The 13,616-nt window shown below is 44.3% G+C and overlaps 1 protein-coding gene across 2 annotated transcripts in view; it reads left to right on the top strand.

Moving 5' to 3' along the window:
- MAMDC2 (MAM domain containing 2) overlaps positions 1-13,616 on the top strand; it is a 171,116-nt gene that overhangs the window by 140,671 nt on the left and 16,829 nt on the right. The window contains exons 10-11 of one of the 2 annotated variants that reach the window (XM_075340073.1): positions 8,131-8,224; positions 13,120-13,268. In XM_075340073.1, the coding sequence (XP_075196188.1) occupies positions 8,131-8,224; positions 13,120-13,268 (243 nt within the window). Of the gene's footprint in view, positions 1-8,130; positions 8,225-13,119; positions 13,273-13,616 lie in introns of both variants that reach the window. The other variant, XM_075340065.1, reaches the window with a different exon arrangement.

Raw genomic sequence — 13,616 nt, forward strand, 5'->3', positions numbered from 1 at the left:
ATATTCCCTGGCCGCATACCACAGGTGGCGTCACAACAAACTTTTCCCAATACCCCCGGCTTCCCTCACCATTAACTGTATGCCTCGGGGCAAAGGATCCGGGCAAGGACACCCCGTGATAACACCTGACCCAACCTGAAATGGCCTGGCGACGAGTAGGTTAACCGCCTGCCCCGTGAGGTGCTACACTGGCAATATAATATATCACCTGGCATTACTCTCTAAGAGAACTGTCATTGAAATTCAAACACCGATTCTAAAATATAAAACTTTAATCTATTGTACAGATAACAGAATCTTTAAATTGGACAAGACAGTGTGTTATGCACTTCATTGTTATACAATAACTCCACATATAACACTATGTACCACATGTATGTTTTTAATCACGCTAGTAAGTTTAAATATACCACTTTTCTATCCAATAAATCAATACTCAGCATACAATAATGACTCGCCAAACACCATCAAGAATTGCTGATTATCTCCCTGCTGAACAAAAGAAACAAATGAATTCCAACTACCTGATCTTTGTGTTCCCCAACGTAATCTGGGGGGAGGGATAGTTGGAAGGTCCTCAAACACTTTAAATGTTCAGCTGATCATATTGATTCTGCCAACATTATATAATGTGTATTGGAGCCTTCAAGATTTCAACTGAGTGGAGTGTACAAAATTAAAAATACAACACAACTGAAAAAAATATATTTTTTTTATTATTTATTAAAAGAGATGAACTGTAAAGTTTGGCGTTTGTACCGAAGCTCAGTGTTCAGAGTTAAGGTGGATGTAGTGTTTTAAACAAAAAAAAACCCTCCCTGTTTATTGCTGGCTGTATGTGGGCGGAATGCACACTGCCCAATCTTTGACTTCCAATGGATTTCAGGCTCCGGGATCTAGTTGTAATGCCTGCCTGGATTCACAGACTCAGATGGGCTGTAATGGACAAGCTAGAGGGAAGCCACTCATCAAGCAGGACCCCCAGAACCCTGAAGCCCTTTAACCCCTATACAGGGATTTGGAATTACACAGGGCCCAAGGTGATCACTACCTGTGGAAGGCTGCAGTCCGAGAGAGTAGTAGTCAGGCAGGGTTAAACCAGGAATAGCAGAACAGGGACAGAATCGGCAGGCAAGGACGTAATCAGAAAACGTAGCAGAGGTCAAATCCGGATCGGGCAGTGAGGTACAAAAACAGCAGGCAGAAGGGTAGTCAGGAAACAAGCAGAAGTCAGAACACCAGAATCCCTAAACAGAACAGGGCGGAACAGGAACCAGAATATCAGAACTATCTCTGGCAGTGGTCAGCAGACAGGAGGGGAACTAAGAAGGGTGTGGTGTCTTCCCATTGGTTATAGCTGAATGATGGTAACTTCAGCTGGAAAATACACGCCACCTATAGTCAGCCAGTGGTACTGCAGATCCCAAGGAAACCCAGCCCAGTGGATGAGCAGAGCCTGCGCCCACCAGCGCCACTGGTATCGACTCCTCTCCCATCACCGGCACTATCCACGGCAGGAACACGGCATCGCCTGGCGATCGGAGTAGACGTTTCTGCAGCGGACTCCGGTGGTGACGTAACACTAGCTCAGGTCAAGTCCAGGTCCAGAACTGAAGTTTATCTAGAGACCAGCTGAACCTGGCAAACACGAACTTCCAAGGGCCGCTCATCTCTATTTATTAATTAATGTTAAAGCTCTAATTAACTTATTTAGGGTTTCTAAGAGGCCATAAAAAATAATTGAATAAGGTGTACTGCTACTAGAGGACAGAGAGATTACAATCTGCAGTAGAGAAGAAAGGATTACATAGTTATATAGAGGTTTAAGAGGTAACATTTCTCCTTGTGGAGAGTGACATGCCAGCGTAAGTGGGCTTATAAACCATGAAATGCTCCTCTGGGAAATTAAATATGCACATTTTAATGAGCCTTGCCATGTGACAGGATAAAAGCAAAGTTGCATAGTGTGCATATGTGCATTTACATTTTGCATATGTGCAAAGTTCCATAAATTGCATAGTTATATAGTTAATATTTGTTCGAAAAAAGTACCATAAATCAAGTTTGACCGAGGGATGGGAAAGGATAAAGCATATAGGGTGCAATTATAATGCATGGTTCAGTATGTACTAAAAGAGCAAGTGTTTCCTTTATGATGCCAAATATCAATTTTCAGAACAAGAACTTTAAACATGTACATAAGTATTTATTGTATTTCTTGCTAAAAAATGTGCATATTATAGACTGAAGGCAGCTTTCTCGAGGAGAATATTTACACAGCATTCTTGATCAATGAGAGATCTATGCAAGAGCACACAGTTTTCTCTCCTCATGCCGCCTGACATTGATGAATCTGATCAGTGTAGGGCAGGAGAGGAAGCTACGAAGACCTGCACATATTTAAACCTGCAGGAATGGTGCAGAATTTGGAAGCTATTGGAAGGACTTTTCAGGTCATGTAATCAGTCACATGCCTGGAAGGAAAAATAATGTATATAGTGTGTGTTTCTGTTCTGATAATGCCATTGAGCAATGTGGTTTTTTTTGATGATGTAGCTAAGCTGTCTGTGTGTGTTTTGATATATCTGAGCAGGATGTATTGTAGCTGAGCTGTGTGTGTTGATGCAGCTGAGCTGAGTGAGTTGATGTATCTGAGTTCTGTCTTGAAGTAGCCGAGTTGCATGTGATTATGTAGTAGAGCTGTATGTGTGTAACAAAGCTGAAGAGCTGAGTTTTCATGTACTTTGAATGCAGCTGTGTTGCATATACATGTATGTAGTCAGTGAACAGCTTGTGTATCAGTGTAAATTGGTGTGCCCTCTAAGTAACAACACACCGTCATTAATGTCAAAACTTCTCGGAACAAAAGTGAGTTCACCTCTGAGTGAAAATGGCCAAATTGGGCCCAATTAGCCATTTTCCCTCCCAGGTGTCAAGTGACTCATTAGGCTATGTGCGCACTAGAGCTTTTTACCTGCGGATTTACCCGCGGATTTGCCCCGGAAATTTCTTGAGAAATGTCTGCAATCTTTGTGCAGACATTTCCCATGAAATTCAATGAGAAAAAAAAATAGTTGTGCGCACTGTGCGGATTTTTCTCAAGAAAATTTCTTGAGAAAATTTTCTCGAGAAACTTTCTTGAGAAAATGTGCATGTCCATTAATTTCCGCAGGTACCTGCGATATTCCGGGGGTATTCCGCAGGTAGCAATGATGTGCGGTATACCACCGGAATAGCCGCGAATTACCTGCGGTAATGCTCATCGCTGCCTGCGGTTTTGCAGGAAGCGATGTCATTATGCCAGGAAGAGGAGGCGGAGCAGAGTAAACACAGACGTCGCACTCCCTGGACGCCGCACAGAAGCACTTCCGTGCGACCTCCAGGTGCCCGTGCAGTCTGTGTCCTGCTCCGGCCTCGCGGCTGCCTGCACTGCAGGGTGTCAGTGTCTGCCCGCAGTGTCAGCAGCCTGTCACGCGGCACGGCAGCGCAGGCAGACACTGACATCCTGCAGTGCTGGGAGCCGCGGGGATGACGATCGCTGCTGTCAGGAGGTGAGATCATTACCTGCTGTGACGATCTCCTGCCTCCTGACGTCACCGCGGTCACTGCTGTCTATGCCCGTCTCGCGAGCGGCCCGAGACTGTCACTAGCGGTGACGTCACGGGCTCTCGCGATTTCTTCTGACAACGCGGCGGGCATAGAAGTCAGTGACAGCGCTGACGTCAGCAGTACAGGAGATGATCACAGAAGGTAATGATCTCATCTATGCTCCTGATGGCAGCGCTCGTCATCCCCTGCAGTGACCTGAGCTGACCTATTGATGTTAGCTCAGGTCACTGCATTGCTCTCCCAGCCAATGGGGAACATTCTGTTCTTCATTGACTGGGACAGCGACTATGGTATGGATCGCCGTGCCCCCCCCCCCTTATTGGATTACGCCGGACGTGGAATTGATTGTGCTCTTTTCAATAAATTGGTTAAAGAGGGAATGTTTTGGGGAGTGTTTTTTCAAATAAAACTTTTTTTGTTGTCTATTTTTTAATTATTACTGACTGGGTTGGTGATGTCGGGTATCTGATAGACGCCTGACCTCACCAACCCCAGGGCTTGATGCCAGGTGACATTACACATCTGGCATCAACCCCATATATTACCCCGTTTGCCAACGCACCAGGGCGCGGGATGAGCTGGGGCAAAGCGCCAGGATTGGCACGTCTAATGGATGCGCCACTTCTGGGGCGGCTGCGGCCTGCTATTTTTAGGCTGGGGAGTGTCCAATAACAGTGGACCTCCCTAGTCTGAGAATATCAGACCCCAGCTGTCCGCTTTACCTTGGCTGGTGATCCAATATGGGGGGGACCGCACGTTTTTTGTTTTAAATTATTTATATAATTTAAAATAACAGCGTGGGGTGCCCACTGTTTTGGATTATCAGCCAAGGTGAAGCTGCCAGCGGTGGTCTGCAGGCTGCAGCCGTCTGCTTTACCCTAGCTGGCTACAAAAAATGGGGGGACCTCACGTCGTTTTTTTTTAATTATTTATTTATTTTATGGCTAAATACAAGGCTAAGCACCCTTTAGTGCCACATGAAAGTCACTAAAGGGTGCCAGCTTAGAAAATGCAGGGAGGTGGAACATTTATATAGGTTTTTCTCATCTATCTATCTATCTATCTATCTATCCCTCTTTCTATCTATCCCTCTATCTATCTATCTATCTATCCATCTATCCCTCTATCTATCTATCTATCTATCTATTCATCTATTCATCTATCTATCCCTCTATCTATCTATTCATCTATCCATCTTTCCCTCTATCCATTATCTGTCTATCGATTATCTTTATTATTTATTGCAGGGACAAACCTGCGGTAAATCCGCGGTAAATCCACGGTAAATCCGCGGCAAATCCGCGGCAAAACCGCATGCGGATTTGGTGCGGATTTTTTCCGCAGGTCCGGAAATCTTTCACTGGCAGAAGTTTCTCAAGAAATTTTCTTGAGAAACTTCACATTTCTAGTGCGCACATAGCCTTAGTGTTACAAGGTCTCAGGTGTGAATGGGTAACAGGTGTATTAAATTTGGTGTTGTCTCTCACACACTCACATACTGGTCACTGGAAGTTCAACATGGCACCTCATGGTAAAGAATTCTCTGAGGATGTGGAAACAAGAATTGTTGCTCTACATAAAGATGGCCTAGACTGTAAGAGGATTGCCAACATCCTGAAACTGATCTGCAGCACAGTGACCAAGATCATACGGCAGTTAACAAGACAATTTCCACTCAGAAGAGGCCTCGCTATGGTTGAACAAAGAAGTTGAGTGCACGTGCTCAGCGTCATATCCAGAGGTTGTCTTTTCAAAATAGATATACAACCGGAGAAGGGAGATAAGGCAACACTTGAGTTTAGAAAAGTACATTTTATTGATTAAAATCAAGTATTAATATTGTACTACAAAAACAAGTCATGGAATACGTCTAACAGTTATGTGAGAATGCAAGGAATGGTCATGTGGGAGCGATCACTTGTCTCGCAAAGCCAGCCAGTGGTTGTAAAAGGGTAAAAGTTTAATATGCCACCATATTCATAAAAGATGTGATAGTAAAAAGTTGCAGTGGAGTGACAACCCACATAGAGGGGGGGAAAGAAGAAAAAGTAGCAGTATTATAGTTTCTGCATGCAGGCAGAGTACAACAATATAATACACCCCAGGGATTCACTACAGCAGCAACAATTGGGGGATTGATCCAGATACTGCGCAAATCCACAGGCAAGGATCAAGGTTTCCAGTGGTTCCTAGCATAAGTATGCATATTAGTTATCCAAGCCTGGGGAGCTGCACAAGCAGAGACAGTCAACGTGTGATGGAGGCAGGATCGAATTACAATACCTGGTGGTGTGTATGCAGGGCTGGCTGTGGAGGCAAGGAGGGCCTCCTTGACAGCTGTTTCGCAGTGTGCCTCAGAAGAGGCTTCGCTATGGTTGAACAAAGAAGTTGAGTGCACGTGCTCAGCGTCATATCCAGAGGTTGTCTTGTCAAAATAGATGTATGAATGCTTCCAGTATTGCTGCAGAGGTTAAAGGGGTGGAGAGTCAGCCTGTCAGTGCTCAGACCATATTTCGCACACTGCATCAAAATGGTCTGCATGGTTGTCGTCCCAGAAGGAAGCCTCTTATAAAGGTGATGCAAAAGAAAGCCCGCAGTTGCTGAAAACAAGAAAACTAAAGTCATGGTGTACTTCAACCATATCTTGTGGTCTGATGGGATCAAGATAAACTTATTTGGTTAACATGATGACAAGCTTGTGTGGTGTCAAACAAGTGAGGAGTAGACAAGTGTGTCTTGTCTACCATCAAGCATGGTGGTAGGAGTGTCATGATATGAGGCTGCATGATTGCGGCTGGCTATGGGGAGCTACAGTTCATTGAGGGAACCATGACTGCCAAAATGTACTGTGATCCCCTCCCTTTGGAAACTGGGCTGAAGGGTAGTATTACGTAATGATAGCAACTTCAAACCATTCTCCAGGACCAGCACGGCTACTACCTTGCCAAAGAAACTGGGGGTAAAGGTGCTGAACTGGCCAAGCATATCTCTAGGCCTAAATCCTAGACCTACATCCAGCAGCTTCATCATGTCGCTATGGAGGAGGGAAAGGACTCCAGTGGCTACTGTGAAGCTCTAGTGAACTCTGTGCTCAAGAGAGTTAAGGCAGTGCTTGAACATAATGGTTGCCACACTAAAAATGTATACATTGGGCATAATTAGCCCATTTTCACTTACGGATGTACTCACTTTTGTTGCCAGCTGTTTAGACATTAATGGCTGTGTATTGAGTTATTTAAGGGGCACCAAATTTACACTGCTATACAAGCTGTACAATGACAACTTGACATTGTATCAAAGTGTTATATCTTCAGTGGTTGATTGCTCTCAGTGAGAGAAACAAGAATAAAATTTTGTAGTTCTGATACCTTTTAATGGCTAACTAAGATAAAAATAAAATATGATGTTATAAAGCAAGCTTTCGAGACATCTCAGGTCTCTTCCTCAGGCATGGTATGACAAAATAGCTGAAGAAACACAAATATATACACAAAACAGGGCAGCTTTATAACATCATATTTTATTTTTATCTTAGTTAGCCATTAAAAGGTATCAGAACTACAAAATTTTATTTTTGTTTCTCTCACTGAGAGCAATCAATCATTTTTCAACTGGCTAACATGGTACCAAAACCTTTTTCTTTTAATCTTCAGTGGTGTCTCATGAAAAGTTCTAATAAGCTATATACCAATATGTGAGGGGTGTACTCACTTTTGTGACATGCTGTGTGTGTTTACATACACTATAGATATACAGTATATACAGTGTGTATATATATATATATATATATATATATATATATATACACACACACACACATACATATATGTATGTATATAGAGAGAGAGAAAGAAAGAGAAAAGATCATATAAACATTTTTGTGTCCCATGGTTCATTAAATGTTATTTTCTTCTGAAAAACATCAAATTGTGACATCGTCTGTTCACGCTGTGATCATTTCTGTTCCACAGTTTAGGGATATGCTCACACTAGTGTATATTTTCACATGAGAGAGATTCTGTCCCATGATCCGAGTATGAGCCAAGCGTCATTTTCTGTGATCCGATTCTCTCGCATTTGAGAATCGGAGAACAGGTGTGGAGAAGACAGAAAATTGAATTTCTCCAAGGTTTCTGTCAGCATATATTGGACTGCACTTGGATAATATTTGAGTGCCGTCCGATGTTTTTCACGCATCCTTAGACTTTAATGGGTGAGCGCCATTCGTTGCTAATCACAGCATGCAGCGATTTTTTTCACATGCCATTTTGGCATGACAAAAAAAGCGCTACTTGGCACTGTCCATATAACATTGGGCCATATGATATCCGATAAAACATCAGATAGCACTCACCCCTGTTATACGCTAGTGTGACCATACCCTAAAACTACACTTCTCATAGTAAACAAGCTTTGGCTTCAATCAAGATGGAACCTTTTTTTTCTCCAGAGGAAGAGAGTGACCTCTTGTCTTTTTAGGTGCCTATAACCTGAATTATTTTGTGTCATTTCTTTTCCCAGGTAGTATTTGTCAGCTGGTGTAAAAGTTTTTGGGACTGTGGTCTTGCAGCACTTGATGACGTGTCAGTTAACATTGGAACCTGCCAAATAGCTGGTAAGATGTACATACAGTATATGGTATATAATATATTACATTCAGTAAATTTATCACATTTGGGAGTAGTGTGCAGTATTTTAATCAATTAGTTAATCACTTTGTATTAATAAAATCATATATATACCACACAGCATGTACAAGTATATACACACCTTTTCTATGCAGTGGATATAGCCATTTTAACCTCGTCCACTGCTATAAGGTATATTAAGCCTGCTTTACACGGGACGACCGATCGTGCGATTTCACGATCGATCGTACCCGCCCCCGTCATTTGTGCTTCATGGGCAATTGATTGCCCATGGCACACAAACTCATTAACGCCCCGTCACACGCACTTACCTCCCGGGCGACGTCGCTGAGGGCGGCGAACATCCACTTCCTGAAGTGGGAGGGACGTTCGGCGTCACAGCGACATCACGCGGCGGCCGCCAAATAGTAGCGGAGGGGCGGAGATGAGCAGGATGTAAACATCCCGCCCACTTCCTTCCTTCCACATAGCTGGCGGGAGCCGCAGGACGCAGGTAACCGATGTTCATCGTTCCCGTGGTGTCACACGGAGCGACGTGTGCTGCCACGGGAACGATGAACACCCGGCGCCATGTTTCATAAACGATTTTATGAAACCTAGCGACGAGTACACGACTCACGATTTGTGAGTGATACTGCGTCGCTAGGAGGTGTCACACAGGCCGACGTCGCAAGCGACGCCGGATGTGTGTCACAAAAACCGTGACCCTGACGATCTATCACACGATAGATCGTCTCGTGTAAAGCACCCTTTAGATCAAGCATATAACCCCAATATAAAATTATAAGCAATAACATGAATCATATAGATGACTGCAGTGACTTTCAGCTAGGAATTGCCTTAGAAAACTAATTTTCAATTTTCGTGAAATGTATATGGTACCTGCTAGAGCTACTCAGGTAGCAATAGAAGTACTCATAGCAATGTCTAGTCAGCAACCTGCAACTCCCAGTATGTACTTAAAGGACTTTGCTTTTTTTGCTCTGGGGTTAAGATCTTACAGGCAGGTAGTTGCTAACTACCATGCCTGTATTGCCCAGCGCCAATATCTACTGGTTCAGAGCGGTCAAGGACCATTCCTACTGTTGATTCTGCTTCTTCATTTGACCTTGAAGTGGGGGGTCGGGGTAAATATTGCCCTACTATTCTGTGCCCTCACTAACTATACTGACACCACCAAACTGTGCCCTTAATTTCCACACTAATACACACCCCATACTGTGCACTCATAATCTATACCTAGCGCTCCCCCAGGTCTATAGTAAAGCTCCCGGTATCTTTGGTTTTATCAGCACTTACTTGCTCCCATGTATTTCCCTCCTATATGTCGCTGCTCATCGGAGTTTCATGTGTATTAGCTTCTTAAAGAAGTATTCCCATGAATTTTAGTTTTCACTAAATCTGTGTATATGTGAAGATAGTGTAGCGAGTGCTTATATAGATGCTAAAGTAGCGCCCATGAGCCACTCAGGGCACTACTGGGAACTGCATCCTCACCAGAATGCAGGGGCTACCCCCAGGGACTTGGAACACCAGTGCCAGTGACATCAGCACACACTAAACTCCCAGTTTCCACTAAACACCAGGGGTAATGGGCTAGTTAGACCCAAAGAGGATGGCCACCTAGAGGGCGGAGCCAGTCCAGGGGACTAGACAACCTGGTGGGAGTGGAACAAGAGCAGTTAAGTCTAGAGAATGAAGAGTAAAGACGTGCCTAGAGCTGGGTCATGTAACGGTGACCCGGGGGCACAGGAGAGTGGTCGCCAAGGCAGGTACACCCTAGTACCGCTGGGACCATAGCACAGACGGGGAACAGGGCCCTAGGTCAGGCATCAGTTTCATATGGTCTGGAAAATACCTGCACAGTGCGGGAACCTTCACGGAACTCACTGACCCACAAATCCGGGGGCATCAGCAGTAAAGCGAGAATTATGGTTTGGGACCACGGACCAGCACTACAGGATCCACACTTCCCGCCGTACGGACGAGGAGACTGCCAAAAGACAGTCGGGGCCCCTAAATCTGCTTCAAGCTATGGGGACCCAACCACACTGAGTGTGCCAGGAACAGAGCAACCGAGTCATCAAACTGGCACTGGAAATACAGGGACCTGAACCAGCCATCCAAGGGCCCGACCGTGAGTAAAGAACTGTTCAACTGCAACTCCCGTTGTGGCCTCCCTTATGCGGCGAAAGTCTCCATCATACATTTCCCGGGCTCAGCCCTACCTGCAGAGGGCCTACCACCACAGCTGCCATTACCACCAGCCCTAGAGATAACCAACCCAGCAGTGGTGGTTCCACCATCTTAACCGCAACCCACAGGTGGCGTCACACAAATGATTTTAATCTCACCTGTAAATAATCCCCATTAAAAAGCACCCAGAGTCACGGAACCGGGCAACGGCCAGCAAACACCCGTGACACAGCATCCCCCGTAAATATACGGCCCAGGACCAAGTACCCGATAGCCCTGGGCGACACACTACCAGCATCTTTGCTGGAATCCAGTGCCATTCTGCTCTTTTTCTGAGGTCTAAGGAGACCTGAGAAACCAGTCTGGCTGACAGTGAGGAGTCTTATAGCTGTAATGCTTCTCTTGAAAATATTCAAATTGTCTCTTCAGAACTCTAGTGCCAGCTATTGTAGTAATCCTAAAAATCAAAAGTGGCCCTTTAACAAGCTCTTTTTCTGAGTGACATCACCTCTCTTCAGAGTCTCTGGGTCACAATGAACTCAGTGTGACCCCAAAAGTCACTTTTATAATATACCATAGCTGTAGAAATAAAAACGTTGACCATACATCCAAAAATCATGAGTTATTCTAGTGCTGCTAGGTAAAAATTTATGCAGCTGAGCATGGAGGTTCTTAGTTTAACATTCTGATCAGACTGTATGAAGTCTATTGCCACGTCATGGAGAATCTCTCCGTGGGTTCCTAAATTATTTCAGCTTTAAAGGTGCTGTACACCAACCACCACTGCAGCAACAGTGCACGACCAGGGCAGGTGACCTGGTGCCTCACAACCCCAATGCTGAAAAGCTGAATCCCCAAGACTCTAGGCCACACCGCCCCACAGACACAAAACTGCCGCAACAATGGCCACCACACAGCACAACCACCCTGTGAAAGGAGCTGAACTACTCATCTTCCACAAGCTCTCAGACTGTGAACTGAGAGGTAAAAAGGCACAACCTCTCTTGCAGACCTCCTCTGATTAAATACACCTGTGCAAAATGGGAGGAGTGCTGGTCCAAGTAAATAAAAAAGAGGGGACAGATATACCATAGCTGTAGAAAAAGAAACATGGACCGCACAGCCAAAAATCATAATTGATCTAGTGCCGCTAGGCAAAAATTTATACAACTGAACATGAGCTCCTTAGTCTAACATTCTCATCAGGTTGTATGAAGTGGCCGAACACTGGCATTAAAAAAAAACCCAAAAGAAAGCAGAGTTTAGATTAGGAGTTTGGGCACTTTACACATGAACTTCACTCGTGCGAGCATCTCTGTGCTCAGGTACGCTCAATGCTCTGTCAAGTGCGAGCCGCTTGCAGTGTTTGAATGGCTTGCACTGGGGGTAACAACTAGAGATGAGCCCACCTGATGATAGGTGTTCGGTTTTTGGGCCAAACACCAACTTTATAAAAAAAACGTTTGGGTTCGAAGTTCAGATGCGTAAAGTATCCTGAACACTTGCGTGAGCATTGCTGTGCTCGGGTACACTCGTTGCTGAGCCCAATGCGAGACGCTTACAGTGTTTGTATTGCTCACACTGGTGGTAACAACAGCATGATTGGAATTGGATGTAGTGTGCACCAAACAAAAAAACAAATGGAAAAACCCTGCACACCCTCCCCCAGAAGTGTTCTGTTTATAGCTGGCTGCATGTGGTCAGAGACCCGAACTGCCAATCAGTGACTTCTATTGTGGGTGGGGCCAAGTCCGAACCCGTCGAGGTATAGTTTGGCTGCTCACGCCAAACAGAACTTCCATGGAACTTTCCTTTTCAGTGGGTCCCTAAATTATTTCAGCCTTAAAGATGCGGCGTTGTGCGTAACGACCTCTGAAGTGACAGTGCACCAGCAAGAAAGGAGACCTGGTGCCTCAAAACACCCATGCTCTACCCAAGACTCTAGGTCACACAGCCCCTCAGACAGAAAACTGCCCCAACAATGGTTGCCATACAGAGCAAACACCTTGTGAAAGGAATTGGACTACTCACCTTTCACAAACTTTTACAATAAAAACCTATGGAGTGTAAATACAAAACTCTATAGGGTTACATTATAAAAGAGTCTTTTGACTCATGCATAGAGCATAGAGTAGGCTAGATAGTCAGAAGAGCTATGTTGCCACTCAGAAGAGGAGTGGAACGGCGCTAGATGCCGGAAAGGACGGCGATAGGTGAGTATATTAACACACACACACACACACTTCTGTACATGTATATATACATATACACAGATTTAATGAAAAAAAAAATTATGGGAGGGCTTCTTAAAAGATTGGAATAGAAATGAATGCAGCACCTCCCATGCAAAGACACCAGTTTTACCATTTGGTCCGGCAGAGGGAAGTCCTACTGCCTTGCAGCCCACCACTCCAGGCAGTGGACTTCTGCTGCCTAGAGGCAAATATGGACCTGAATACAGGGTATCTTTGTGGATTGTACGTATGATTTTGCATAGGAAAAACTTTTTTTTTGCCATAAACAAAGCTGTTTAATTATTTTATGCATTGGCAGAGTAAGATAATACTTTTCCAAAATGTATATATACTTTATCATCTTTAGTAAGGTTGTACTCTTTTCAAAACTTTAATGTGTAAGATCTATGATGTACTATCTGTAATTACAGATCGGTTGCCTCCATTACCTGGAAGATGTACTTTTGAAAAAGATGACTGTGGATTTCAACAAGAGTGGCAAAGAAGAGGAATCTGGCACAGGATACGAGGGGCAACACCTACATCTTACACAGGACCAAGAGGGGATCACACTTCTGGGGTAGGTGAGTCCTGTGTTGCAAAACAGATTTTCTTAAGTCACTTGATAAATTATTTACTTTACTGACATCATATGTTTTGTTAACTAGGATATGCGCTAAATATTTGATAGATGGGGGTCCCACCTCTGCGACATGTAAATATCTACAGAACCACCAATAAGCGGAGAGGTAGCAGTTATAAAAGCTCAAACTACAGCTGAGAAAAAACTCCCATAGCAATAAATGAAGCGAGAGCCAGCACACGAGCTGCCAACTCTTCACTCACTGGTGGTTAGATAGGAACTGGATGGTGAATAAGAGCCAATTCCTTCCTGAAGATAGTGGAGATATGTGGGTATGTGTGTATG

Source organism: Anomaloglossus baeobatrachus, chromosome 1 (assembly GCF_048569485.1).
Source record: "Anomaloglossus baeobatrachus isolate aAnoBae1 chromosome 1, aAnoBae1.hap1, whole genome shotgun sequence".
NCBI classification, from domain to species: domain Eukaryota; kingdom Metazoa; phylum Chordata; class Amphibia; order Anura; family Aromobatidae; genus Anomaloglossus; species Anomaloglossus baeobatrachus.